Below are 27,745 nucleotides of genomic sequence, written 5' to 3'. Positions count from 1 at the left end.
AACATAATAGGCTTAATTTTGCAAGTGAAAGTGAATTTTCTTTAAGAAAAATGGCATAAAATGACAGCTGAGATCAGATGGGAACTGAGGATGAATGCTTTTTATCCCTTATTTAAAATCCCCCTTGGCTTTGTCCTGCTGAAACCACTAGATATGTTGTTGCTGATTTCCACAGACCCAGGAACAGTTTTGTTTTTTTTATTTAAGCAGTTTATATGCATAAGCAGAAAACAGAAAGGTGAAAGAATGCTTTTCAGAGAAGTAAAGTTCTGCCAAAGATAATCTTATTAGTTGTAAAAATGTTCTTGTGAAGAAAACAACATGTCAATAAAGGTCACTGGACAGTGAGAGACACATCTGTCAGATGATGCTTCACGTTCAAAAAAACTGTGGACCTAAGAACACATATGTGACCTGCTGCTGAAACTGGAAATACCCTGTGCATTCAGACATTCCATTAAAAAAATTATTTATGAATAGTGGCATGAACTTAGCAGCAACCTTTCTCTTCCTAGGCCAGTAGATAGGCTTGTCATATAAAATGCAGAAGTCAAGGAATTACAATGAAAAAAAAGGTGAAATAAGCAATCCATTTTATTCTCCTGGTCTCATAACAAAGTTAGTAAGGACACTGTGGCCTCATATACAGAAATCCCAGATCAGTGGGGCATGCCTGCTTTAAAACCTGACTAGAGCTGGGCCAGGTGCCCCCACCCCTGCAGCCCCAAGGCACCAGCTGTCCCAGGGCAGGATTCATCCAGCACCAGCTGCAAACCCCACCTTCAACATGTCCCTGGGGATGCCACCACACCAATCCAGCTTGGGACAGGTGCAGGAGGTGCTGCCCAGAAGTTATAATTTTGAAGGGGTTCTGAAAAGGAAACTTCCATGGCATTTTTACTTCTCTTTGCTCCTTTAAAGATTGAGGTAGCAGGGGAGAAAATAGTTCCCACATACACCTCCTAGTGCATAATCCTGTTGCTTCCACAGTGGCTCTAGAGCAGTATTTCCTAAAAAGGGCAATTATACTGAAGGTGTTGGAATGAAGGTAAAGAAAACTGATTTTGCAATGAACATTTATTTGATTCCCAACTAAGAGGATGGGAATTTTTAAGTACTACAACCAAAACTTTCAATGTTCATTTTCATTAGGCAGTCATCTGTTTGGTTTTCTTTTACAGCTGAGTAAAATCATTATTGTGATGTATTTTATTTCCCTAGTTGAATAGAAATGGAACTACAGATTTGCTATTGAGAATACAATAATTTGAATAATGGGACCTTTCAAAGTTATAATATTATAAACAGTTACTTCCTTTTCACCCAATAAAATGTGGGTTTTTTCACCTCCTCAAGCACACTTGCTTTGCTGCAGCCACGATGAAGCTGCAGACACAAAAGAAAATACTTTGCTTCCAAAAAAATGAACCTTTTCAAATAAACACTAAATAGGAAGCAAACAACTAAATCTTTTACTAATAATGCTATTTTATAATGAGACCAGACTGAATGACCATTAGGATGCATCCCTAAAATAAGAGGAGGAATAAGATCACAATTGCACAACTGCAAAACATGTGCAGTTTCCTTTAAAATATAGATTAATGTAATTTGTACGTGTCTTTGCTGAACATCTAAGTTCATATTTATATAATGTCTTGAAAACAGAAACTCTGAAACTAGGGAGTATCAGGTTAAATGACAACTGACATAAAATACTACCAATTCACAATGACAGCATTGACCCACTGACCCACTACAGGATCACAGGATCCTGCTACTGGCTTCACCACCTCACCACCGTGACATCCCTGCCAAAAAAAGGGTTGACTATTTAAAAATGCTAGGACTTACACCAAATTAAGAAAGAACACAGTAATTTGCAATATGCAGTCTGAAGATGCACTGTGCTGTGTGTTTTGACGACACATAGATCCGAAAAAAATGCCCCAAATGTCCCCCACCTTTGCATAGATTCAGTGAAAAAAAGGAGAACCTGCTTAGTTTTACATGTCAGAAATCATGGTGTGAGTCTTGGACTCAGTCAGGAAACTCTGCACAGGAAACCTTATGGTTTTTATACTTCCTGAGAGACCTTATAAAATCTGGACAAGATGTATAAAAGGGATATGCAGCAAATTTATCCTTAATTAGTGTGATCACGTATTATCTCACTGTCCACTGATGCTACAAATCCCAAAATCTTTGACATCATGATTTTTTTAGTAGCTTAAAATTCAAGCATCAAGATGAAATATTGCTAAGAGTAACTCCTGATTTCAAGATTTCATAATAATCCATTTTTTAAAGCTGCTAAAATTCTTCACTACCTCTTTCAACATTAGCCAGCATCATGCCCAAAGTTGCCACCCACATGTTGACACTCCATCACAACTGGTAGACGTTAACAACTTTTATACTCAAAGCAAACAGGGAGATATGGGAGCTCAGGGTAAGATGCAGCCTTTGCCCATGAAATGTACATTTGGTAATCTGGTGCTATCATGGTGCCTAGTTTGGCTTTGGATCTGATATTTGACCTGTGTAAGGTAACCATTTTACAACCATTTTACAAGGACTTCCCACTGCAACAATGGGGATGTTTTATTGATGCATCTAATTATTACTAATTATGGTAAGTTCACCTGCAATGGAAATGGAAATGCTGCTTTCTGATCCCAGTTCTCCAGAAGGCACTACTAAACATTAAGTGGGAAACCTCATCACCATGAACAGGATGGAGAATTTCTTAAAACACTAAAGTTTATTCTTCTTCTGCTACAAAGGGCTCAGCATAACCAGCTCAAAGAGCAATTGCTACCAGGAAACAATGCCGCATTTCTTGAGAACATTCATCTACACGGTATGGTATCTGCCGGCCGACATCGACGATATCCAAGTTAAATTAATAAATATTTGCATTGCGAAGCTGGATTTGTCTTAGAATACAATTGCTCCTCATGTGGCTCCAACACACATGCATTGTCAAATAAATCACAGTTCACTAGGTGTGCACATTAAAAATAATTTGTCTATCTTGTTAGAAGCCATCACATACTTCACTTTAAAAGGTGTGAAACTGGGAGGGGAAGGTTTTACAGGCCTGGAACAACTACACATGGTACAGCCGAGGGAACCTCAAATATCCGACCCTCCAGCGCCGCGGATGCCAGCTCCCGGCACCAGGGCTTCGACGGCCCCGCCGCACGGGGCGGACACGCGGGGTCTCGCCGAGCCGCGCAGCCACCACCGGGCGGACGGTGGCGAACAACGGGGACGGGGACAGGAACGGAGACGGGGGCGAAGGCGAGGGCGGCGCAGCGGGTGCCCGTCCCCCGGGGGCGAGCGTGCCTACCTCGGATTTCCACACGACGTAGGCGGCGGGGCGAGGCTCGGGCGACGAGGGCTGCCCCTTCCTCTGCTGCAGCCAGCGGCGGGGCGAGGAGAAGATGCTGTTGGCGGGGCTGGCGGTGCCGCTCAGCGCCAGGGCCGAGGGGGTGCGCGCCAGGAAGGGCAGCTCGCAGCCGGGGCTCCGCTTCCCGCGGAGGCTCTCCTCGTCAAAGAGAGCGCTGCCCGGCGGCGACCGCTCCAGTGGGGTGCTGGGGGTGGAGAAGGAGGCGCCGTGGGGCTGCGGGGCGCCCCGAGGACCGCGGCGTTCCCCCGGGGGGCTGCCGGCGGCCCGCGCCCGCGGCGCCCGCCCCGCGCCCCCGCCGTCCTCCCGGCCGCCGCCGCCGATGATGGCGGGGTCGAGGCTACGCGTCTGGCGGAGCCTCCGCTTGGAGAGGCTCTTGGCGGCAGGAGCGGCGGCGGCGGCCGGGGAGGAGCAGGAGAAGACGCTGCTCAGCAGGCTCTGCGCCGACATCGCGGCGGGCGCTGCCCTGGGCACGGCGGGGCGGCCGGGGGTCCCGCCTGGGCTCTCGCTGCCTCTGCCTCCAGCCCCCGCCACGGGGCTCTCGGGGCGTCCCCCGCGGCCGGGCTCAGCCCCCGGCAGCGCGGCCCGACGGCGGCACCGCGGGGCTCATGGCGGCGTCCGGCGCTGGGGCTGCTCCGGGGCTGCCGCCGGCGCGGTCACTTTGCTGGGAGGGAGAGGGAGGGAGAAAAAAAAAAAAAGTTACGAGAGAAAAGGGGAGGGAAAACGGCAGCAGCGGAGCTTTTATCTGGGCTCGTCGCAGGCTGCCAGAGTCACTCCCCCCTCGGCCGCGACGCGCAGGGGAGTCGCGGGCCGCCACACACACACACACACACACACACACACACACACCGCCCGTCGGGTCCTGCGGTGGCGGGCCCGCCTGCCTCCCCGCACGGGGCGGGAAGAGCCGCGCCCGGTGTCGCCTGCACCTCGGTGCGGCCGCGGGACGCCCACGTCGGGGCGCGGGGGAGGCAGCCCCGCCGGGCTGGGACGGTGCAGCTGCGTTTCGCGGAGGGATCGAGCAGCGGCGGACAGCTATTTTCCGGGAAGATCGTTCCCGAGGTGCAGCAATGCCTCGGTCTGACCCTTCTGAGCCCCTCGCGTCCCACTCCGGCCCCGGCTGCTGCTTACGGACCCCCCGTTCGCCCCGGATGTGTCGGACAGAGATGATGTCCCAGGAAAAACTCACAGCAGTAAACAAGATGCAGCACACGGGATAGAGTCTTCAACGGAGCTCGACTTGCAACTGTGTTCTGGCCCACGTCTCTCTTACACATCCTCTGAAACGTATACTTTGAGGGCACATGGACGTGAGCCCCACAGGCAGCGTGGGTCACCGAGACCTGTAACTCTTCTGCCGAGTACCTCACGGCCACAGAAAGAGAAGGGAGTGGGACCAGTGGAGCTAAGCCTCCTCAGGACAAGTAACTGAACATATTTATCTTCCATTGAGACTTTCTCTGTTCCCACTCCAAGCATAGGCGAGGAAACATTTAGCAGAGAGACAGAAGAAACTTGAGAAAAACAAAATTGTAAAGAATTGTAAAGAATACACAGAGAGGGACAATACCATGCAGCCCCATGAAGGCAACTAGCTCTTTCCTCACCTGGAGTGAAAGAAGCATCCCCTCAGCTGCAGAATCTGACTTCTGCCTCTTCTCCCAGTGGGGCATATTGAGTCCTTCTCCCCTCACTGGGGTAGTTCAGCAGCGATGCTTGTCAGGTTCTTTCTGGATCCCCAACACCATCTTTTTCTTGGTGTTTAAACTTTATTAAGTAACCTTTATCTTCATGGGTGGGTTTAGGTTTGTTGCTATTGTGTCAATGAACACTACATTTTTTGAGTTCGAAAGCAAAACGCTCAACACCAAATCCTGTTTTTCTTCCTGACTTACTTTTATTTGTGGCAGTAAGTGGAAGATGCCCAAGGACAACTCCTGTGCAAGTGGCAAACCTCTCCAGTCTCAGATGAACTCACAGTTAGACTGCTGATTCCATGGGGCCTAAGCACTCTTCTTTTGACTTGAAAACCCACCAGCTCCACAAACCTTCCAGTCTCCCAAAACCATTGCAGGCAGCTCTTAGAAAATTTCTCTAGAAAAAGACTGGGTTTTTTTGGGGGGGAGGGGGAAAAAAAATAAAAAAAAAAAGTGCTTCAGCATGACACAAGGGTTATTTTCTCCTCATGCTGCATTTTCTCCTCAAACCCTAGTGCAGGGTTATGTTGTTCTCTCTGGGGTCCTGGAGGCAATGCAGGTAAATGCTCCACAGCAGCACTTTCTGGTTTCATCAGTACAGTAGACAGTTCTCTCTTCTGTGTCTTTCTTTAAGGTTCATAAAGATCAACAGTACACAAGTACACCCACTTTCAAAGGGAAGTGTTCTTGGTTTTAGGTAGTGTTTGCAAACAGGACTTTTTTTCTTTTGTCTGCAAAGTAGCTTTCCCCTCTTATTTTAATAAACTGTCCTATTGCCTAATTCCATGTTCCTCCACAGCTAAGGTTGCAGCTGTTTCTGTTTAAAGCTTCATTTCATTTTGCCTCCTCATTAATGCCTTCAATAAGGTCTCATGCTTGAGACTAAAAAGAAGGTCTGAAGCATAAAAAAAATCTGCATTTGTTTCTGCAGTTCTATGCCCATTCTAGCAATTTGGTTGAGAGACACATCTGCAATACAACTACACATATATGTGGCTCCAAGTATTTGCTTTTTTTGCCCTCTACAAACATATCATGGGAACATAAAGGGACAGGAAGACATGAGGAAAAAGCAGAGAGGGGAATTCAGAGCTGTAAGGAACTCATCACATGAGGAGTCAAGAGGACAATCACATTTGAATCCAAAATTCACCAGAAACAGTTCCCGCCACTCTGAGGTGCACTGCCCACTTTGAAGGGCTGATGCTCTTGGGCACAGCTGATTGCCAGCAGGCAAACCTCCAAGTTTCCAATTCAGATCCTTACACACTGCACACACAGCCTGTGAGAGGAGACTGAAACGATCAGATAAGTGCATAGTTAGGAGCATACGTCAGCTTATGAGTAGCAACACTAAATGGAGGCAAAGCATTCTTATTTCCACCTGCCTCAGCCCAGGTATTACCTACTGCCCAGCTGGTTTTCTTCATGAAAGTCCTCATGAAAAATCATAGTTTTTATGAGACAGAGACCTGGAGGATGCCAGCTGGAATTCAAAGAGCAAATGCAGCATATGTATAGAGATGCTTCATGTAGACAACTTCACTACTGGTCTTAGCTTCTGTCTGCATCTTTCAGGGGAAACAGAAATAAAAGCACATATTGATTATTTTTGAAGTTTCTGTTCATTATCACTATGAGCTGCATTATTGTGAGACCTGGCAGCACCACCCTGAAAGAGGCTTGAGCTCTAGTAGGCATGGTACAAGCACAGGACAAAAATACAGTCCTAATTCCCAAATTTTAAGGATAACTTACACCCACCAGATACTGGTTGGGCAGTCATATCTGCGAGATAATACTAGCTGATCTGATGTTGCTAGCCCTTCTTTTCTGAGGCAAAACACTGGAACAGGCTGCCCAAGGAAGTGGTGGAGTCACTGTCCTTGGAGGTATATAAAAATCCGTAGAAGTGGCACAACATGATTTCATTATTCTGCTTATGCCTTCATTGGCTTGACCTTCTCTAACAGTCTCCCAGGATTCATGCCTCAAGGTGAGAAAACCTGTAAATAGGGGAAAAGGACCAAGTCGTGGATCTTTTCTTGAGGAGTCACAGCCCACGCAAGTCTCAGGAGCCAGCGTGGATGAATCTGAGGATGCTCAAAGAGATGGACGATGTCACTTAAAGTCCACTTTCTGTGTTTGAAAGGCCATCAAAATTTGGAGAAGTACCTAATGGCTTGGAAAAGGCTAAAACTTGTGCCTGTCTTCAAAAAGAGCAAGGACTACCCAGGCTGCTGCAGGCTGGTCGCTTCACTTCAGGAAAATCACAAAAGCAAGTTCTCTTGGAAGCCATTTCAGGGCACATAGAGGAGAAAAAGGTGACTGGATTAACCAAGGGTACTCATCAGTACTGGAAGAGGTTGTGGAATTTATATCACTTACGGTTTTCAAGATCTAACTGAAGAAAGAACTAAACAATCTTGTCTTAGTTTAGTTTTTGCCCTTCTGTGACAAGAAGGTTGGACTTCAGACCTCTCGAGGTTCCCTCCAACTTGAATCACTTTCTGGTTCTGAACAAAAACTAGTTTTGAATCAAAGTCAAGAAAACCTTAACCTTCAGAAAATTTTCAGAGACTTTGTGTAAATGCCTATCACCTGACTTAATAACAGGTGTGTTACATGGGTAAGTTTTAGAGAAAATATGATCTTTCTATTATTTTAATAATGTCTGGTTTTATTAATGCCCCATTAAACTGAAATTTTCAGTTTAAGAAGATACTGTCACTTGTTTTGGTTGAATTTTATAACAATAATTTTTTATCAAAATGAGGGTGTATTTATCTCAAAAATTAAATAAAGCCTATTTTGTTAGGACTTCTGAAAAATCCCTGAAAATAAGGATGTTTTGGAAAATAGTAACTTTTTGTTACTCTAATTATTTCTTTAGAATTGATTAAGCATTAAAAAATAAAAAAACACAAAGCTACTCTTTAACCTTACTTTTTTCTTACAGAAGATTTCCTAACTTTGTCATTCCTGGGATATGATTTTTTTGGACAAAAAGACTTTTATCTAAAATGCATCTCGTCCAGTCATTCTGTGAAAATTAAAGAACTGCTATTATTTTTACAGAGCTTTTGTCTTTATTGCAGTGGAATTGATTTATAGACATTTAAGTACAGCACTCAAGGCTGCTTTTCCAGAAGAGAGAGTGCTACAGAAGTGTTTGTGGAAGCTGCTGAGGAGTGGGGTGCATGAGTCCACACAAGGAGCCAGCACCCACCTTTGGCTCCAGTGGGGTTCAACCATCACCCAGCTGGTGACCTACTCAGGGCTTAGCTAGGAAAGCTGAATCTGTGTGACGGCATGCAAAACAAAACAAAACAAAAAATTAAATTAAATTAAAAAAACACGAAGAAACAAACAAAAAAAACCCCACAAAAAAACCCCAAAAAATATTTTCTGTAAAGAGAAAATGAAGCTAATTTATACGAGAAGGGAGAAGGGATGTAATAGCATTACTCCTCAAAACGTTTGCTGTGGTGAAGCAATAATGACATCGCGGTGCCTATTACATATCCTGACAGAAGTAATATATTCAGCGTGGAAATACATTGTATAGCCTGTCGCATATATAACTAAAGACGGTGTACATATTTGTATATGTGTGTATATACGTATAAATATGTGTACGTTCAGATATACACATAAAGAGAGAGCACGCATATATATACACCGGTACCGGGGGTTACCTTTCGAGGGAGGGAGAGCGAGACTATTCAGGCTCTCCGTGCTCCCACCGGGTGTTCCAGCGCCACAGACCCATGGAACGTCCCGGGGACCGCGGCACGGCGGGGGCGGCTCCGGGGGCGGGGATCCGGGCTCTGGCCCCGCCCCGCGCGGCCCCGCCCCCCGCCGCGCGCGCCGCCCGGAGCCGCCGTGCCGGTGCCACGTGGGAGGCGGCGGGGCCGCCGCCGCCGCCGGGCCGGAGTCGCGGCCCCGCTGACGCTGGGGACGGCGCTCGCCGGTCGCCGCGAGGAGGGGAGGTCGCGGAGCCCCCGGGACCGCACCGGGATCGCCGAGACCCGATGGGTGCTCGGCGCGGTGGCGCCCGGCTCGCGGCTCGGCCTCCCGGGCCTAGAGGCGCTGGCGGCGGCGGCCGGGCCTAGAGGCGGCTCCCCGCCCTGGGCGGCGCCCTCGCTGCTGCAGGTGCCGGCGGCGGCCCAGCCGGCCCCGCGGCGGGACGGCAGCGACCTGCCCGCCGGCGCGCCCGCCGCCCTGGCCGTGCTGCGCCTTCAGCCCGGCGCCGAGGGCTCGGCGCGGGCGGCGGCGGCCGGGGCCGCGCCGCGCCTGCGGACCGTCTACGTGAACCCGCGCTGGCTGGAGCGCCAGGCCGCGCTGGGGGGGGCGGCGGCGGCCGCCAGCCCCTGCGCCGAGGCGGCAGCGGCGAGCGGCGCGGCCGGGGCCCCGGCTCCGGCTCCGGCTCCGGCCCCGGCCCCGGCCCCGGCTCCGGCTCCGGCTCGGGCGGCGGCGGCAGCGGCGGCGGGGCAGGGCGAGGCCGAGGCGGCGGCCACCCCCTACGTGGGGCTGCGGCGGCCGCTGGGCTACAAGCTGGCCAAGGCCACCAAGGAGCGGATCTGGCGGGGGGAGTTCATTGACCTCTTTTCCTTGCTCCACACAGAGCTGGCCCCCGAGCACGGCCCGCGCCCGGGGGACACGCTGGACCAGTGGGTCTCGGCCTTCCTGGTGTACGCCAGCGTGCTGTGCGAGAAGCACCCGGCGCGCTGCGGAGCCATGTTCAAGTACCTGGACACCATCCGCAAGCTGCACGCCACCTACGGGGGCACGTCCTGGATGAACTACGATGAGGACTTTCGGCGGCGGGCGGCCAAGAACCCTTCTCTGCCCTGGGGCGACGTCGACTTGGACCTGTGGATGAAGTGGATGGCGCCCCTCAAGTCGCTTGTCCCCAGGCGCCCGCGTGCTGAGAGCGAGACACCGGCCTCTCCGGCCCAGCCGCCACCGCCGGGCCAGAGCCCCAAGCAGGAGGAGAAAAGCCAGGTGTGATGGGCCGATGGCCGCGTGTTTCTCTGCTCCGCTGGCTGGGCATGGTGCTTCCTCGGACGGGAAGAGGAGAAAGGGGGTGCCCTGGTCTTGGTCGGCAGCTCTCTTCTCGTGGCACTGACCCTTTGCTCGTGCTGACCATAGGGACATGTTATCATGGGTGCCCAGCTGGCCACCGTGAGAGGTGTGCACGTGGATGGATGCTCTGAGCAAATGTTTGAGCATTTATTGCTCCGGCCACCAGAAAATAGGAACCCCGCTAATTCCTTCTTCTGGTATAGTTTTGCATTTTCCTGAAGACTTTAGAAGAAAGATGTTCTGTGGTTTTGTTGTTTTCCTCTGAGTTGTCTTAAATCAACTTTCTCAGCAATACAGTTACCTGTATGTAAGGCAAAGAGTACAGACTCTCCTGTTACTATGGGAGCATGTGGGCAGTTGCAGACAGTGTGGGATGGCAAAAAATTGATATGAATAAAGATAAACTTCAATGAGAATGGCCACAGTGTGCAAATTCGCCGTGATTTGAAGATTAAGTCTTGTTTGGGGCTCACTAGATTTAATTCACAAGTTAAGCCTGTTTTGTGGGAAAACATGAGTGTGATTAGGAGAAGTAGGGAGGATCTTGTGAAGTTGTTTTGCTTTCAGTATAGGCATCACTATATGAATTGGTACAGCCTGTGGTGGGTGCAGCAGGCCTCCCTTTCTCCTGCCTGAGGCATGACACAGCTCCACAGCTACAAAGGGCTTGCCTGTCTGTATTAGGGGTTGTGCTGCTTCTCTTACACTGGTGACTGCAGTCTGCCAAATCCTCAGTGCAGAAAATGCTGAATGCTGAGTTTCATGCCAGCTGAATGAGAGATTTTGTTATATTGGCTGTTTGTTTCTAACCAATTTTTATTTTTTTTTACAACTATAGAAAGAACCTTTACCTTCCATAAGAATTTTTTCTAATTTATCAGATGCTGTGCTTCCCTGGGATTACCCACATAGAGGGGCTAAGTTCTTTGACTCATGTTAGCCTGGTCCCTTTTCAAGGCATCTGAAAGTGCTTGGTGTGTCACACCAAGTCTTGCCTTTGGTACCTATCAAAAGTAACTTCTGTAGGCCAACCTGTGACAAAGAAAGGGAGCAAACACCACACAGTAAGACAGATAAACCCGGGCCTGTTGGCCTTGCACCTTCTGTGGTTGATGCTCTGTGTTCTGCAACTCTTTCTGATATGTCTGTTTACATTTTTCCATTCTCAAGGTAAACAGCTTAGTTCTTGTTTTTCTACAGATCTTATGTGAGTACCAGATGGGCAATGGCTTATAGCTTTCATGTCATCTGAGACGGGGACCTTCAGCTTGTCATGTTAACCACTCTTGTAACTTCTCTCACAGCAGCTGGTCTGTCAGTGCTGAGCTTTGCTCGGTTGTCTGCTGAGGCACCAGGGGACTCGATCCCCTTTGATTTAATGGAAATTTCCTAGTTGATTTTTATCAGTGGCTTTGCTGTATTTTTTTTTCCCCAGAAAGTGTATAAAGAAAAAAATAAACATGTTTAACTGTTACAAAATACCAAAAGTTTAATGTTTGTAAAATGAGTAGTACTTTAGGAGCACAATGAAAAAGTAAAACTTGAGCAATTAATTGTGTTTTCAGCCACCTTTCTGTTATTAAGCGGTTTTTAATGGTAGCATATAGTCTCTTATAGCTGTTTATGCATGTCTTTAAATGAAATGATGGTTTGACTAGCTGTCAGATGTAGCTGAGGCCTAGGCTAAATCATGAGTTTATCATTGCCAAGGTTGCAGCAAGGAAATATTTTCTTGGAGGCGACCTGTGTGTTTCCCCATATCTCCCCAACTCCTTGCAGGCTCTGTTTATGTTGTGTAAAACTACTGCAGCAAAATAAGATGTGATGTCACACTTGGGAAAAAGAACTGGAGAATTAAAGTGGGAGAGAAGAGCCTTTTATGGGCTTAAGACTTTGGACAGAACCTAAGCTTTTCCACATTCATGCTGTCAAGAGGAAGAGGAGGTGTTTTACAAAAACCTTTTTTCATAGATTGTTGGTTTGAACTGATTTTGTTTTTGTAGTTTTGAGGGATAGAGTTAGGCAGCCTGAGTGGATTTCATTCCCCTTTTTAGTCCAAGACTCCTTGAATTTCAGCATCATTTAGTTTAGTCCATCATTAGTTTCTCTAATTCTGCATTTCCACAAATGGTTAAACATTAAAAATGAAGTATACAAAGTGTTGTGTCTGAAGATAGCTGTCCTTTGTAAGGCACTGGTGAAGAGCTTTAACTTTCTACATGGAAAGACAAAGTGAAAAAACCATAGTTTTAGTTTGAGAGTGATAATTGGCGCATGTGTGGGATAGCTGAGATTCCTGCAAATTTATGTCTGTATGTATAACTTCAGACAATTCTCTTTTTTTCCCCAGACTCCATGAAAACAGAGGACCAGTTGGGATGGAAGTCAGACTAAGTGGGTGAGTTTATTTATAAAACTGAATAACTTTGGCTCTTAAATATTTGCAGATTTGTTAAATACAGAATTTCTTATTGGTGCCAACAGCCTGACTCCGTTGGTGTTTAAGTGGAGCTCTGGTATTCTAGTGCATTCTTTTACCTCTGCTTCTGTTGCGTTGCAAGCTGTGCTAGAGAAGACGTAGGAAATTCATTTTACCCAATCAGCAATTGTAACAATGGACTACAAACCTGCAGAGCAAGCCAGTTTGCTGGAAAACAGGAATTCCTGCAGCGCAGCACTTGTCACAGACTATCCAAAGAGGGCAAAGATTCAGGAAGGTGAATAAATTGAACACTGGGTGAATGAGGTCAGGAACACTCTCCTGGAGGAGAATCCTGCCCTAAAATACTACTTTGAAAGTAAAAGCCAATTTAATGCACAGATTAAATCTTCTCATTTGACCAAACTTGTGTGCAATCCTGGATCTTTGCAGATTACAGCCGGATACTTCAAAACCCTATGTATTATATTTGTTTAAAAAAAAATAAATCATAATTTGTCTTGTTATAGCTGTTACTTTCGCCATTTCATTGGGAGTATCTGCAACATAAATGTGTATTTGACTCAAAAAAGTATATCATACACTCGGGATAATAACTCAGGTTGTCAACAGAATTATTCTGTGAGGCTCAGTGTCCTCTCTTCATCGTTCTGCATTAACCATTGCTGTCATTGCTGGATAGCCCAATAGTGCATTACAAAATTCTTCGTCAGTTATAATGATTTACCTAAGTTATAATTCTGTTTTTATCCTAGTAGAATACTTAAAATCCTGACCATCAGACTAGACCTTTGTCGTCTGGTGTTCATGAAAATCTTTTTAATAGATTCATGGTTTTCATTCTGCATCTCAGTATTTTGTTTTCTTCTCCTTTTTCATCACATACTAAGGGGTATGGTCAAGGTAATATGATCCAGTAATGCGCATGATGGTAAGGGTTTGCCTTTAGTTGTTTCAGGAAAAAGCTGCCATTATCTCCTCTCCCTTTCTCAATATTTCCAATAATATGCATAACATAAAGTGTTTGTAAATTGATATCAAACTGTTTGTGACTTCACCTAAATAAATTTTTATATTTAAATGCTATTCTTAATCTTATCGGGTTTTTTCCTCCCTTGTTCTTGTATTGCCACTTCTATTTTGTATTTACTTTTTTTCTATCATCTGACTTTTTACACGATTTACAACTGAATTTTAACTAACAAGTGAAAATAAATCGGCCTTTGGAATTTTCTTCCAATATTTTGTATAAAGACTTCATAATGTAGCTGTAATTGTTGTAGCTTATTCGTCTGCCAGTTTTTGAGACAGTGATAGAACAAATCAGGCCTTGAAAATGAAATAGCTTCAGTACTAAAATACCCGTATATAATGGCCTCCAAACTGAAACTGATCTAGTGAATGCTGTGATTCCTGCACTTGGTACAGTATAATATAGAGCACTTTTACAGATGTTACAAAAATACTTTTTGTTTTCAAGAAGGGGCTTAAGCTCAATCATCAGATCACTCATGCCATTTTTCTCTTGCCCTCCTGTTTTAAGAAATCAGAAGTTGGTTAGTCACTGGGCTGTGCTGTGTTTGTTACCATCATTGCTACATGAACCACATGGCTGCTGCATCACTGCAGACATCTCTGCTGGAGCAAGTGCTGTAATAGTGGCAGGATTTGGGGAGAGGTCTGGGAAGAGATGGCTGTGGAGTGAGGAAGGGTGAGCAAAAACTGGTCTCATCTGTTTCTCTGATAAATTGTACAACTGTTGAGTCTAGAGACTCAGAGCAGCTAAGCAGCAACAGTTTTGGTTTTTGCATCCTCTGGGAGCAGCATGGCCAGCTGGAGTCTAAAACACTTCCTAATGTTCTTTGCTGGGTCCTTCTGCCAAGAATGTTTTGGGTTTGTTTGTTACTCTCTCCAGCTTTCATACAGTCTGGTGCCCTTCCTGGCACCCTGTCACCTCCTAGTCTCCTGGTTGCTACTGTTTCTGGGTTAGACCACCCTGCCTTCCATGTCTGCTGTAGAGAATTGCCAGAGCTCTACCTTGCTCTCCAGTGTCAGTGGCTGCTTTAAAGTTGCTGCCTGCTTTCATAATGAAATTGTGTTTCATTTTATTGGCAGCAGTGTTTTGGAAACATGTGGGACCTCCTCCCTTTGCTGTTTTTCTTCCTCACTCTCTTTGAGCCACTCTGCAATTTCACTGTGGTACTTGTGCATCTTTGCTTTAGGGTTTACTGTTGCATGTGTGCTTTGCCTCTCATTGCTGTGTGCTCCAAACCCACCACACTGCTGTAAGATTCTGCAGGAGATTTCCTTCTACACTAGTTTCTTATGAAAATGTTGGACTTCAAGGGGTTTCTTCAAATTTCAGCAGTTAAGTTACTGCATGGGTTTGCCTCTGTCCTTGACACTGGGGATAACTATAGCTACGTGCTGTGTGAGGATGGAGCACACACTTGGAGAGAGGCTTGGGACTGAACCATGATCCTGTTACTCTTGGGGTAACTGATCTGCAGTGGAAACCAGCAATACAGAGAAGTTATTTTTCTGTAACTACTGTTCCTCTAAGTGCTATTTCATAGTGTGGGGCGATGTCTTTGATGTAGTTGCACTTTCTTATGCTTTGCTCAAAAGATTTTGGGCATTTGTACAAAGGTACAAGGCAGAGCTTTTCAGTAAGACTGATGGAATTTCCAGTTAGGAATATTTATGAAGTGTGTGAGACTTGATTTGTTTGGGAGGATGGGCAACTTATGGAAAAACAGCTTTCCCTCAGTTAAGTAGAATTAAGGAGCATACTTTTGAGGAGTAATTTCAAATAAGTTTATTTTTTGGGATATCTATCAGGATAGCTTTTTTCTCCCACAGGTATGCTTTTTCATGTGCTGGATTGATATGCATTGTTATTGCAAAGAACAAATCAAAACTAGTGCAGTGATTCTGACAGCACAAAACAAGTTGCAACATAGGGATAAGACTAAGATAAAAATACATAATTCTTTAAGTAAGCTGATGTGCTGGGGGCGTTCAGAGTTGAGCTGTTGCAGAAGTAGAGTCAAATAAATGAGATTTCTAACTTACACCTGTGTACAGCAGTTCAGTTTGAGGTATTCCAAGCATCTGAAATGACAAGGCTGTTACTACTCTTCTGGCCTTATTAGTACGTGGATGTATCTTTAAAGATCAGAATGTTTTGCATATGAGGTAGCCTGTTGCATCTGCAGTTGAGCAAAATTACTTCCAGTCTCTAATGAGATCTTCTCAGTTACTCAGTGTGACTTCCAATTTAAGCCTCAAACATTGCTTTCCCATCTTCTGCTGTCTCAAATCATCTTATCAACTTGGTTATCTTTATAAAAATCTGGTGAGTACAGCAGACATGTTCTGAGGGCAGTGTCTGATCAGTCAGTCTGTATGTATGGAGCCTTTTGCCCAGTTGCGTGGGCAAACATGCATGAAGGAAGTCAGAGTGTGTCTTTAAGTGTGGCTGGGTGGAAAACACACAGGAGGCTCCTCAGCTACCTGCAAGGTTTGTGTGGTTTTGAGAAGACAGTGACATTGGCAGCATTTTTTCTAATAAAATCAAACCCAAAAGCCCCAGAGACTGTTGTAACCATTGAGGGAAGTGATGTGACTCAGTTCTAACAGCCTTGGTGGTGGTGGAAATGTTGCCTAGTGAAGTTACCAAACTTCTTTTCAGGTCATAGGCTTAACAGGGACTGCAACAATTGATAGTGTCTGTGGGAGTGGTTTTGGTAACTCTTCCCATGGAGAGATTACATCTCTGAAAACTTGGCTGGAGAAACTATAAAGATCTTATTTTCCCCTCTTGTTTTGGTACGTAGGTTTGGTTTTTGCCCTATCATGAAGTTTAGCATGCCTCAGCCCAACACAATAAAGGACATTTTGATCTATAAAATCTGGGTCCAGCATTTTTTTTCCTTCACCTGGGAATGCTGATCAAAACCACTTGGCATTGGTGTATTTAGCAGTTTACTGGCAATCAGCTAAAGAGCAGCAGAGATTTAAATAGCAGAAACATGTTTACAATATCTTACTATTTGTAAACTTGAAATAATTCAGTAAGTACTTTTACCTTTTTTGGTGGTTGTAGCTCTTTCTTGACTTTAAGGAATACTTTATTTTCTGCAATGTCTCAGTGCACTGTTGCTGTGTCAGTATTTCCAAGGCAGCAGGGGAATGTTTACATAAAAACACCAAAGTGTTTTCTTTAAATTTTTTAATTGCAAACATTTGTGTCCATTAAATCCTTTCCACAAAACTTAGGTAGCTTTTTTCTTTTTTTCATTCCATTCAAAGATGGATCATATTCCGTTTCCAATTTTTTTTTTTATTTTCTGAACCATGCAATATGAGCATTTTTTCTGAACCTACAGCAGTAGGTGTAGAAGATTCCACTTGCCACTTCAAATGGCATTTCTAATGACCTGAAGTCAGGAGTGGCTGTTTAAAAACAGCTACATTGCTTACACTGGCTGCAGATATAAGCACCATCTGCATTGCTGATACTCAGTGTCCATAAATGCCCTCTATTACCCCCAAATAAGAGGTTACATCAAGGTAATGAGCAGTAAAGTATGCTGATATTGGTTGGTGGGGCTGCTTAGCTGTTTTTGTTTTTTTTTTCACTTTTTAACAGTGAAATGTCATTGATGGTGTTCAGAACAAAGAAATACCACCAGGGCAGGCAGATGGTTCCCTACTGTGTACATGTTCCTGGGATGATCTGTGCAGTGCTAAGGGAAAAGATATTTTTTTCCCCAGCTTTTAGCTTTGGAGTGACAATTGCACAAGTACTTAACAGAGGTGCTGAGATTACAAATGTTAGCAGATCTGCACTGGTGATAATAAAATAAGGTCACCTTGAGGTGGGGAAATATCTGTGGGTGCCTTTGCTCAGGGCTTGCAGGTGTGTGTCTTGCTGCACTTGGTGTGACTAAGTGGACTTGGAGTGGTATTGGATTGGGAGAAGCATTTAGTTTTCCTTTCCTGTGTAATTTTCCTTGTCCTTTCTCCCTCACCAGCAGTCTGCCAAGCGAGATATGTAACCTTGTTACTGAGTATTTGTGGATAACGGGAAATCTCACTACCATTACATGGAGTTGCTGGGAGAAATGAGTGAGTTTATACCTGTAAGATCATGAAGTTTTTCCAGGAGCAGCACAAAAATTTGGTGGTATTCAAGGGCAAAACAAGAGACTTTGAGCCTGTCACTTACTTTCCCGTTGAGGAAAAGAAGATGCAGCTTTGTAGCTTAGTGTGTGGTATTGACCAGTGGAAAAGCTTTGGGCAGAGTATCTCAATGAGGTTTGGCTGCAGAAGGTAAATTATGTGCATCAGTATTGCTGCAGGTGCTCTGTGGGCCAATATATGAGCAGAAAAAGGAGCCCAGCAGGTGAAGGTGACGAGGCTGACCCACCGAGCTTGAGGGCATTTCATGGAACTGATTACAGAACTATGGAGGCCAAGGAAGTACCTTAAAAAACACTTTTCTTCTTGTGCCTTATCATGCTTTTAAAAAGCCTCACAACAACAGAAAACCACACAGCCACAAAGTATTTCATTGTATGACAGGAATATAGTTGCAAATGCTTTCTGAGAGGACAGTGGGTGATATCTGATACACACCATTTCCTACCATGCATTTTGTTTTAAATATTTTGATTGCCTGCAAATGAAGTGAAATTGAATCTTCCAGTATTATTAGAGAACAATACAATTGACCCATGTGTTAAAACAATTTTTTTTTACTTTTGTTAGCAACAAAAGTATTTAAAAAGTATTAAAAAGTATATAAAAAGTATTTAAAAACCTGTTTGATTTGTTTGGGGTTTTTTGTCTTTGCTCAAAGCATTGAAAACAAACCCTTAGCACATTACAACACTGTTGCACTGCTGAGAATAGCAAAAGTTGTTCACAAGCCTATGTTGCACAGAGGTATGAATATAATAATAACATTAATAATGAATATAATAATAATTTCAGTTGTTCCCCATCAGATGGGGAGGAATGAGTAAGTACATCCTTTACCTGCCTCTTGTATTAAGAAGCTGTTAACACAAAGTGCTTCCCCAAATGGAGAAGCTGAGAACTAGACCTTGGGTCACCTGCTTCCCCCCTGGTTCACAGCATCAGAACTGCTGGCCTTGGATACACAGCACGTTTTTGCTTCTCTTGATCTCCCCAGCCAACAGCCCCTAAATGAACAGTTTCTGGAGAGCATGGAAACAAAAAGAAACTCTTCCTTTTTGTGTTATTTTTTTTTCCCACCCCGGTGTTCTGCGGCTTCAGTCTCGACACCTTGTTCTCTGAAGCTCCTGCAAGAAATGCTGGAACTGAGAAACATGTGAAGATGGCTGAGATGTTTACTGCTGAGTGTAAGAAAAGTGCAATGCTACTCAGCTTTCCTAAGTCTGGGAATTTTTTGTTATAGCCTGGTTAATATCTTCCAGGGGTAGAGGACCAGAAAAGGTAAACCTACGTGTTGCTGTAGCTTGTGTTGCCTAGGAGAGTATCACAGCATGCCCTGTATATTGAAAGATTTGGCTGTGGTAGGAGATAAAAATTACTTGACAGATGTCTCCTGGTAAGATGGCTTACTCTGTGGCTTAACCTGGCAAGCCGCAGGAAAGTAAAACATGTCTTAATTCTCTTTTAAAATGCAGAAGTGACTTTCTTGAGATGGGATTGTTGCCTTGAGCATGTGTGCCTTTTTGATGTAGAGTGTTTTAGAACTAGTGATGCAAGTGTTGGGCCCTGTCAAGCAGGAACTGAAAGCTTTGAAATGTTAGTTGTAGATGCTTCATCTGTGAGTTCGCTCTGCTTAAGACTACTGGCAGTTAAATTAACTGATGTATTCATATTTTAATGCCTGTGAAGTTGCACCACAGGTTTACAGTGTCATTATTAATTATTTTATGCACAGCAATCAAAGGACCTAATCTTCTGATTTGTCATCTTCCCTCCTGCCCCTGTCTTCCCTGTTCCCCCATCCCAATCTGCGGGAGAGATACCACTGTGAAAAGGAGAGCAATTTCAGGCATCATGGTGAAAGCTGGACTGACTTAGGAAACTTCAGAGAGCGCCATTTACCTGATGTTCTCCTCTCTGTTGCTGCACCCCTTGAAAAGAGACAAGGACTAGAGGCAAAGAGTCAGCAGCACCCGGGTGGGTCAGTGAGGAGGAGTGAGCCCTCTGGGATAGGTAAGGATTGAAAAGTTTTCAATACTTAATAACTTTCACCTATGGTGTCCATTCTAAGGATTTGGTGAAGTAGGAAATGCCCCCACTCCACACACTAGTACTGACACAGAGCTCCAGAAAAGGGGTGAAGTTTGGGGCTGGCTTTAGATTCCCTGCTTTCCCTCCTCTTTGCCGCGCTTGCTTCAGAGTCTTTGGCAGGAGGAAGGGGACAATTCATCACTCCTGTTCCTTGTGACAGCTGGGCTTGTGGAGTTCCAAATGGTGCTGGAACAGTTGGTGCTGCTGGGAGAGGTGGGTGAACTGTGGCTGAGGGCTGGTGGGAGCAGTACAGAAAATCACATTGTGCTGTGCCAAGGCTTCACAATGACTGCCTGAACTTATCGTGCTCTAGGAGCTCATGGTGGAAGCAGAAATTTAGTTGATGTCTAGAAAGAGGAGTTTGGCAAATTTATATATCAGTATTGGAAATTGTAAATACAGAGCCACAGGAAGCAGGAGAAAACATAGTCAACAGTAAATTAGGGGAAATAATCTATTTGGAGGCCTCTTTCAAGCAGTAAGGAAAAAGCAGAGTCTGTAAGACTTTGTGTGTCATGTTAAGGACAGTCAATACTGAGACATAACTTGTAGAAATGCATAGATTTTACAGATCAAATCGTTGAGGGTGGCATATATTTGTTCCCTGTGTTGTTTCCTATTGGAGTTTCTACTCCAGTCTTTGTCCTGGGATCTGGAATTACGTCTTTCATTTTTGGGATTTTTGGGGGGTTTTGTTTGTTTGTTTTTGTTTGGTTGGGGGTTTTTTTGGGTTTTTTGTTTGTTTGTTTGTTTTTTCTGTTGTTGTTGACCAGGAGATCCCCGGGCAGTCAGTGGCAATGCCCTGAGTAGAAGCTCTTTGGAGCTCTCCTAGATACACTCATGGTTTACCTTCCAGGTGTGCTCCTTTGCTTTTATGTCTGCTGGATTTTACTTCCTGTTGTTCTGTGTAGTTTGCCAGGGCCCTTGGCAAGTTCAGTGTTTCCTTTAAAGATGATGATTCAGCCCACAGATTTCCAAATATCCCAGTGTTAAATCTAATTTATTCTGAATGAAGGTGCTTCCAAAATCTCTAAATACCTCTGTTAGGTAGTGGGTAAGAGAAGTTCAGCTTGTGTGTGCGTCTTTATTTTGTTCCTGCATGTCCTCTTGTCCTCTGTGCTGTTCTTTGCAGTGCAAGCTTTTACTTCTCATTTTTCTAAAACAAAGCTTGCCTTAGGGTGCAGCATTATGTCAAAAAAATACCCATTTTGTATTCAAAATTCAACCCATTTTGTTCAAAGTGAAGCTGCTCCTACTGCAACTATATAAAAATTACTCCACTTTTTCTCAACAGATGAGCCTCTTATGTTCAGCACACTCACATACATTTATTTATTTGCAATTTTCCAATCAAGTATGTTCATTGTTGAAGATGTTGTTTTAACGGGTTGTGGCATATAAAAGTTATTTGTTTCATCCTGAAAACAGCAGTTCCTATAAAACAGAAAAGGTTCTGAAAAGCCATCTCAATTATTCTAAGATGTTTTGTTCCTTTTTACTCCTTGAAAGAAAAATTGATTGACCTAGGAATTTGCACAGAAATTTCTCTCACTTTACTGCAAAGCCCTGGAAGTACATTATAATAATCTTTTCATGCACTTTTTACTGCATAAAGGTGTGTATGCTAACAAAACATGTGTCCTGGCTTTTACATTAATGAAGATAGCCTGCAATACAAGTGAGATGTTTCAAAACATTTTTAAATCAGAAATTTTAAATAATTTCTCTCTTTACTTAGAGGATAACCAAATTATGTGAACCAATTTCTGAGACTATATTTGTAGCACTATCTTTAGTTTCTATTTTGGTGTTCCGGCTTGGAGCCAGACTTCTTTTTGTGAACTTAGAATTTTTCTGGCACAATGCAAAAATGTCTCTCTTTTATTATTCTGAATGTTTTGCAAAATGTCCTTTCAGAGCAGACTTTTCTAAGTTAACCAACACTTGTGCAGCTATTTTCTACTTTCTATAAAACCACAGCTGAAAGGAACAATTAAAAACTTGACTGCTGCTTTAAACTTGGAATTGAATCTGTATTTAACACAAGTAAGCTCTCATTTCAAGATTGTTTGATGCAGCTGTTTCCCCTGTCAATGTTAATCATACTTTCGGGTATGTGCAGACTGTAGGATCTGGCACTTAGGCATTTAGAAATCATGGGCTCTCATTCAAGTGATTCCAGATGGGTGGATTTTTCCTTTGGAGACTCCTGGGCCTTCCCAAGACATAACTTGTACCAGCCAGTCCACACTTGCAACACGATGCCTCTCGAGAGTCATTCGGTGTAGCTGGGCTGTACTGTGCTTGGTGAAGCTGCACTGAATTTCTCTCATCCAGACTTGCAAGCAGATTAATACTAGGCATTACCAATATAAGCATAAAAAGAAGCACATGAAAAATCCCTGGAGGCGACTCCCTACATATTGTCTCACTTTCACTGTCACTCCAGGAGCAGCGAGGTGCTCTGTGCAGCAACAGCTGAGCTGATGTCGGTGCCACAGCTGCGACAGCATGCTGGGGATGTGGGTCCTGGCGAGTCCCAGTCCCTGCTCACTATAAACAGTGTCCCCAGCAACACAGGAACACAAAGGAGTTGAACTGCTGCTCATCTGCGGCTTTTGGGCAAGGCAGATGTCCACCTCTATAGTGTGATGTACAGAGCTAGGATGTACTCACAAAGCACTCTAAGCATAGGAGAGCACTGGACCCAAGTCACTCCAGTGCCAACCATGGCAGTGACTAAATCTGCATGTGACTGACCTGTGAGCTACTGTACAGGATGCCAAAGCATTGTGCCTTCCTACCTTTACTCTCCTCCCCAAAATATAAAGCTAAGTTTATATTAATGTAAAACACTTTTATGCAAATACCAAGTGGATTTCATTCTCAAGTTTTAAATGTCAATGGTCTAAGCACAAATAATAAATAAAGAAATAAATGGCTAGATGTGTCTGTTTTATTCAAAGCCTCATTTGCAATTCAGAAATGTTTGTTTGAACCATCAGATTTTTCCCATCTCTCAAGCAGAGAGAGAATCTTCTGTTGGGAGGTCAGCTTCCTCAGGTGATGCACTACTCATGGGTGTTTTACATCTATTAACTGCAACAGCAGTCCCTGTCTGAAATTTAGGGGAGGGGGGGGGTGCTCAGCTGCCATCTCACAAGTGCATCACAAAGCTTGTCATGTAAAATCAAGGCACCTCCAGTTGGACAAACTTGGACAAGCAACATGAGGACATGAACAGTTGTAAGACAGTGTTTTTTGGTTGCTTTCTTCGTGTTCATCGTTCCTATATCCCAGGAAAAGTTCCCACCATTTAAAATAATAAAAAAAAAATATAAAATTGGCTTGTTTTAAAGCAGGATGATACTTCACATGCACAGGGTTGGTATCCACAAAGTTTCAATGTAAACTTTTATTTCCTAGGCAATAAGAGTTTTCACTATCCTTCTAAGGCATTGATGGTATTTCATTTTCATTCTCCCAGCAGACTACAGAGCAAATAACAAATGAGTACTTTGATCTTTACCAACTTTTAGTAGTTGGCCTGTTTTTATAATGCAGAAATTATTACACAGATTGTTGTTTTGTCTGGAGGAATAAGTTCTAACACATTGCAGATCTTTAGCAGGGAGAATTTGTTCTGGAGACAACCATGTGTTCTGGGAAAGAGACGAGAAAAGACAAACAAAATAAATTAACATTTAGAATGGAAATGGTGTGGTAGTAGCTGCCCAAAGTGTAAAGCAGAATTCAAGTATATTTCTTCTCATGCATGTGCAGTGGTTTGGTTGAATCAAAAGAGAGGACACACATAATCTGCTCGTTCTCTCCAGTAACTGCCTGCATGCTCACATCCAGCTAACATTTGCGTTTTCAGTTTAAGCAGGAGTACTGTAACAGGTCCTAGCAAAACAACTGACAGCATATTACAATGGATAATTTGCTATATTGTTAGTCTTTTTTGTTCCCATTACATTTAGATACTCATTTGTTTTCAGCTTGGAAATTTAAGGTGTGAGCTCTGCTTTTGATTAGTTATATAGACCCATCCTGCAGTGCATCACTAATTGGTAAGATTTCAGTATCATAAAAGCTAGACTGAGTTACAGCATTAGCAATGGATCTATCCTTCTTTGCGTTGATTACAGGTCAGCTGAGGATTTCAGTGGTGTGGGAAGATGTGTGGCTGATATGAATCAGCAAAGCTGGCCCTACACTGCACTCATCTGGCCCCCTGCCAGCATCAGAGCCATGCCTGCTTGAAAGCAAGAGGTCACACTCAGTGCACTGCTCAAATATGCCTGTTGTTGGCAGGAAGGTCCCTACTGCAGAGCAGTGAAATTCAACGCAGTCCTCAGGATCAGCCTGGCAGCAGCTCATGGGTATGAAGGCACTCTGTCACACTCTTCAGGGCATGCTGAACAAATCCTTAGCCAAGCAATGAAAATGAGGCATGTTTCCAAGTCGGCTTAGTGAGTTCCAGGGAAGCGCTTGTCAGTAACTGTGCATACTCCCACTCTGCCTTGCTGAGATGTGTTTCAGCCTGTCCTGGAGAGGGATGAACTTTTGCAGCTTGCAAAGTATCTGTAACTGCTCTGGCTGAGCCTCAGACTGATTTTTCAGCTCCTTAAACAAACCAAGAGATGAAAAGACAAAGCATTCCCAGTCTGTTTAAGCTGAATTTTTGTTCTTCTGAAAAAATAAATATTTCCTTGTAAGCAAAAAAAATCTAGAGAAAGCTATAAGGGATAAAAAAACACAGCCCTATTTCTTACTGATGAGGAAGAGACAATAATTAGAGAAGTCACCTTTCAAGGACACCATTTGTTCCTTGTCAATACAGACCTACAATGCAGATTTAATTATTAAATCTGAGCTATTCTGAAGTTTCTTCTGAGCTTTCTCTTTAACTATGCTGTTTGTTTCTTTCTGCCTCTGTTCTTAAGTCCTTTAATTTTAAAAAAAAATTTTACTCTTTTACTTTTATTCGATTAAAAACACCACTGTGAAGTTTTTTTCCTTGCCTTACCACTGTGACCTTCACCAAGCACCCAGTTTCCCACGACTGTCTCCTCATGTTGTATGCCAGAGCCTCTCTATGCCCCATCTCCCTATACCACCATCCTCTGCTTTTCTTGCTTTGCCCAGTGCTCTGCAGGAGCCTGATCTCGCTTCACACTTTTGAGTGCCACGAAATGTGCTTCTCAATTTCAGTTGGTCCTCATGCTTACTCACACTGTGTCCCTCCCCAGGCCCTCACCCCAATCCCCACTGGCTTCCCTGCCACCTGCATTTGCTCTCCCTAATCAACCCTCAGACTAGGAGATTCTCCTGTTCCTCCTGATGCTTTATTTTCCATCTCGCCCACTGACATTCCCAAGCAGCGTGGGATCTGGGTGAAAACAAGGCATTGATTTTGCAATAAATTAATAAATAAATCCATCTTTAAGGCTTTTTGTGTTTCTAATCAGCAAAGAAAAACTGAAGATACTCTCTCGTCCTGATAGAAATCACAGGTGTAAAATGGCACACAGTGGGAGTAAGGAGGACAGGTGAAGCAAATCACAGAACCACATAATAGGTAAGGTTGGAAGGAACCACAGTGGGTCATCGGCTCCAACCATCCTGCTCAAGCAGGGTCATCCTGGAGCACATGGCACAGGATTGAGTCCAGAGAGTTCTGGAATATCTCCAGTGAGGAAGACTCTACAGCCTCTGAGCATTCTGTTCCACTGCTCAGTCTCATGCATAGCAGAACAGCTCTTTACCTTCAGGTGGAACTTTCTGTGCATCAGTTTCTGCCCATTGCTTCTTGTCCTGTTGCTCAGCACCACTGAGCAGAGCCTGGCTCCATCTTCTTGATCCCCTCCCTGCAGATACTGACAGACTTTGATGAGATCCCCTCTCAGTAATCTCTTCTCCAGGTTGAACAGGCCCAGCTTCCCCAGCTCTTCCTCCCAAGAGAAAGGCTCCAGTCCCTTCATCATATTTGTTGCCCTCCAGTGGATCCAAGTCCAGGAGCTCCATGTCCATCTTGTCCTGAGGAGCCACAGCACTCCAGATGTGCCTCAGCAGGGCTGAGCAGAGGGGCAGGATCACCTCCCTGCTGGCAATGCTCTTCCTAATGCCCCCCAGGATCCCACTGGCCTTCTTGGCCACCAGGGCACACTGCTGGCTCATGGACAGATGGTTGTCCACCACCATCACCCCCAGGTTCTTCTCCACAGAGCTGCTTTTCAGCAGATCAGCCCCTAGCCTGTACTGGTGGAGGGGGTTATTGTAAATTTTGCAGCCAATTTTTTGTTAATTGGTACTGCCATCACTTAATAATCTTCTCTTTCAGTTTGTCCAATATGCCCATAATACTATCTAAACTGGCTTAATTGTTCCCCTTCTACTTCCAAGCCTTCAGCTCTATAGCTGCCATGTTCCAGGGAAGCAAAGAATGCAGGAACTCAAAGGAAATGCCACAAACACCTGCTGACTGTTTTTTCCACCTATTCCCACAAACAACCTACAGCCTTTTTTTGTGGCTTCAGCATCTCATACTGTGAGTCTGCAGCCAGCAGCATGTGTGTGTAAGCAGGTGAATGATCATCTGGAGAGGTGAGGCAATGCAGTTTCATGGTGCTGTGAAACCTCCCCGACTCCATGACCTCCTTGATAAGACCGGCCCACTCAGCACGGCAGGTGCAATCCTTTTGGAAGACAAGGTAGAGAAACTTACCTTGGGAATATTCTACAGGTCTGAAAAGGTTTGAGGCACAGCTTTGTGAGCAGCTTTTATTTTTTACTCCAGTGACAAGCCTTATCATGGATATGACTTTGGGAAAGGATTGTGGTCAAGAGAATTAGGAGTGCATTCAGGTTTGCTACTAGGAAAGGAAATCAGCAGCAGTCCATGGTAACAGCATTGTAATTAAGCCAGGTGAGAACAAAACACATTGAAACTCTCCCATAATTTGAAATCCCAAACTACATCTAATTTTCGTATCTTATTTTTGTATCTTAAGCAGATACTGCTGTTAGACACCTTAGCTATCTGTCTTAGGCTGAGGTCACCTTTGAGTCAGGGGTAATCTCATGAACGATATCACACCACAGCTTCCTTCCCTGCTCTCCCCAGGACTAGTGCATGAACAAGTCAGTAACTACACTGAAGATTACTTTCAAAAAACCCATAAACATATCAGTTAAAAAGATTAGTTAAGATACTCCACTGTTAAATATAAAATGTACTGCTCCTCATTTGTGGCAAATTCACTTTTACAACATTTTACCAAACGAGCTTAAGTCAAAATCATTCTCTTGAAAAATGAAGTGTTCTTTCAAAACCTACTATAGTTCGCAGTCTGTTTCAACCTGGAGGGAGGCAAAGGCAAAGGAGAGACTGACTTGATCCAAAGCCATCTGACTTCAGAGAGAGTTTTTCTCATTTTTGTGTTAGGTTCATAAAAGGTGACATAAGTCATGGTAATGGATACAGAAGCTGTATTACTGGATCACCTAGCAGCACAAATATGATACCAGATGTGAGCACCTCTGTATTATGCTGAATTGGAGTGAAAAATATGTTAGGTATGTTGATTTTTTTGCCAGCCACAGGAGGACAAACAACACCACAGCCAAAAGAAAGTGTTATAATACTTTATTTAACATATTACATATAGCTTATATAATAAGAATTCAAACAGCCTGTATAAGTCTACAAGGACAAGACATACCTCCTACATACATTTTTTTAACCAGTATGAACCAGCAGAGTGAGTTTTCCCAGCACCTTGCAATTTGTGTCTATTAGATAGGGTA

At 44.3% G+C, this 27,745-nt stretch overlaps 2 protein-coding genes across 2 annotated transcripts in view; one reads left to right on the top strand and one right to left on the bottom strand.

Annotated features, from left to right (window-relative positions):
- Window positions 1-3,862, bottom strand: part of ARHGAP6 (Rho GTPase activating protein 6) — a 311,446-nt gene extending 307,584 nt beyond the window's left edge. Inside the window, exon 1 of the mRNA XM_014256203.2 lies at window positions 3,356-3,862. Within this exon, the coding sequence (XP_014111678.2) occupies window positions 3,356-3,862 (507 nt within the window). The remainder of the gene's footprint in view (window positions 1-3,355) is intronic.
- A 1,470-nt stretch (window positions 3,863-5,332) lies between these two features.
- Window positions 5,333-13,877, top strand: LOC102112599 (uncharacterized). The gene is made up of 4 exons (XM_005516843.2): window positions 5,333-5,391; window positions 8,868-10,116; window positions 12,548-12,595; window positions 12,682-13,877. Exons 1-3 carry the CDS (start codon window positions 5,333-5,335, stop codon window positions 12,554-12,556), a joined length of 1,317 nt encoding a protein of 438 aa, XP_005516900.2. The 3' UTR covers window positions 12,557-12,595; window positions 12,682-13,877.
- The last annotated feature ends 13,868 nt before the right edge of the window (window positions 13,878-27,745 follow it).

This window comes from Pseudopodoces humilis, chromosome 2 (genome assembly GCF_049639895.1).
Source record: "Pseudopodoces humilis isolate 2021_Gansu_Grassland_sample_001 chromosome 2, ASM4963989v1, whole genome shotgun sequence".
In the NCBI taxonomy this organism is placed as follows: domain Eukaryota; kingdom Metazoa; phylum Chordata; class Aves; order Passeriformes; family Paridae; genus Pseudopodoces; species Pseudopodoces humilis.
This window is presented reverse-complemented; position numbering and strand designations above follow the sequence as displayed.

Excerpts from the sequence above, each read along its gene's own strand:
- LOC102112599 (XM_005516843.2), top strand. The coding sequence starts at position 5,333 with ATGCCCAAGGACAACTCCTGTGCAAGTGGCAAACCTCTCCAGTCTCAG. Across the intron at positions 5,392-8,867 it reads CAGTCTCAGATGAACTCACA|CGCCACAGACCCATGGAACG; the intron begins GTTAGACTGCTG and ends CGGGTGTTCCAG.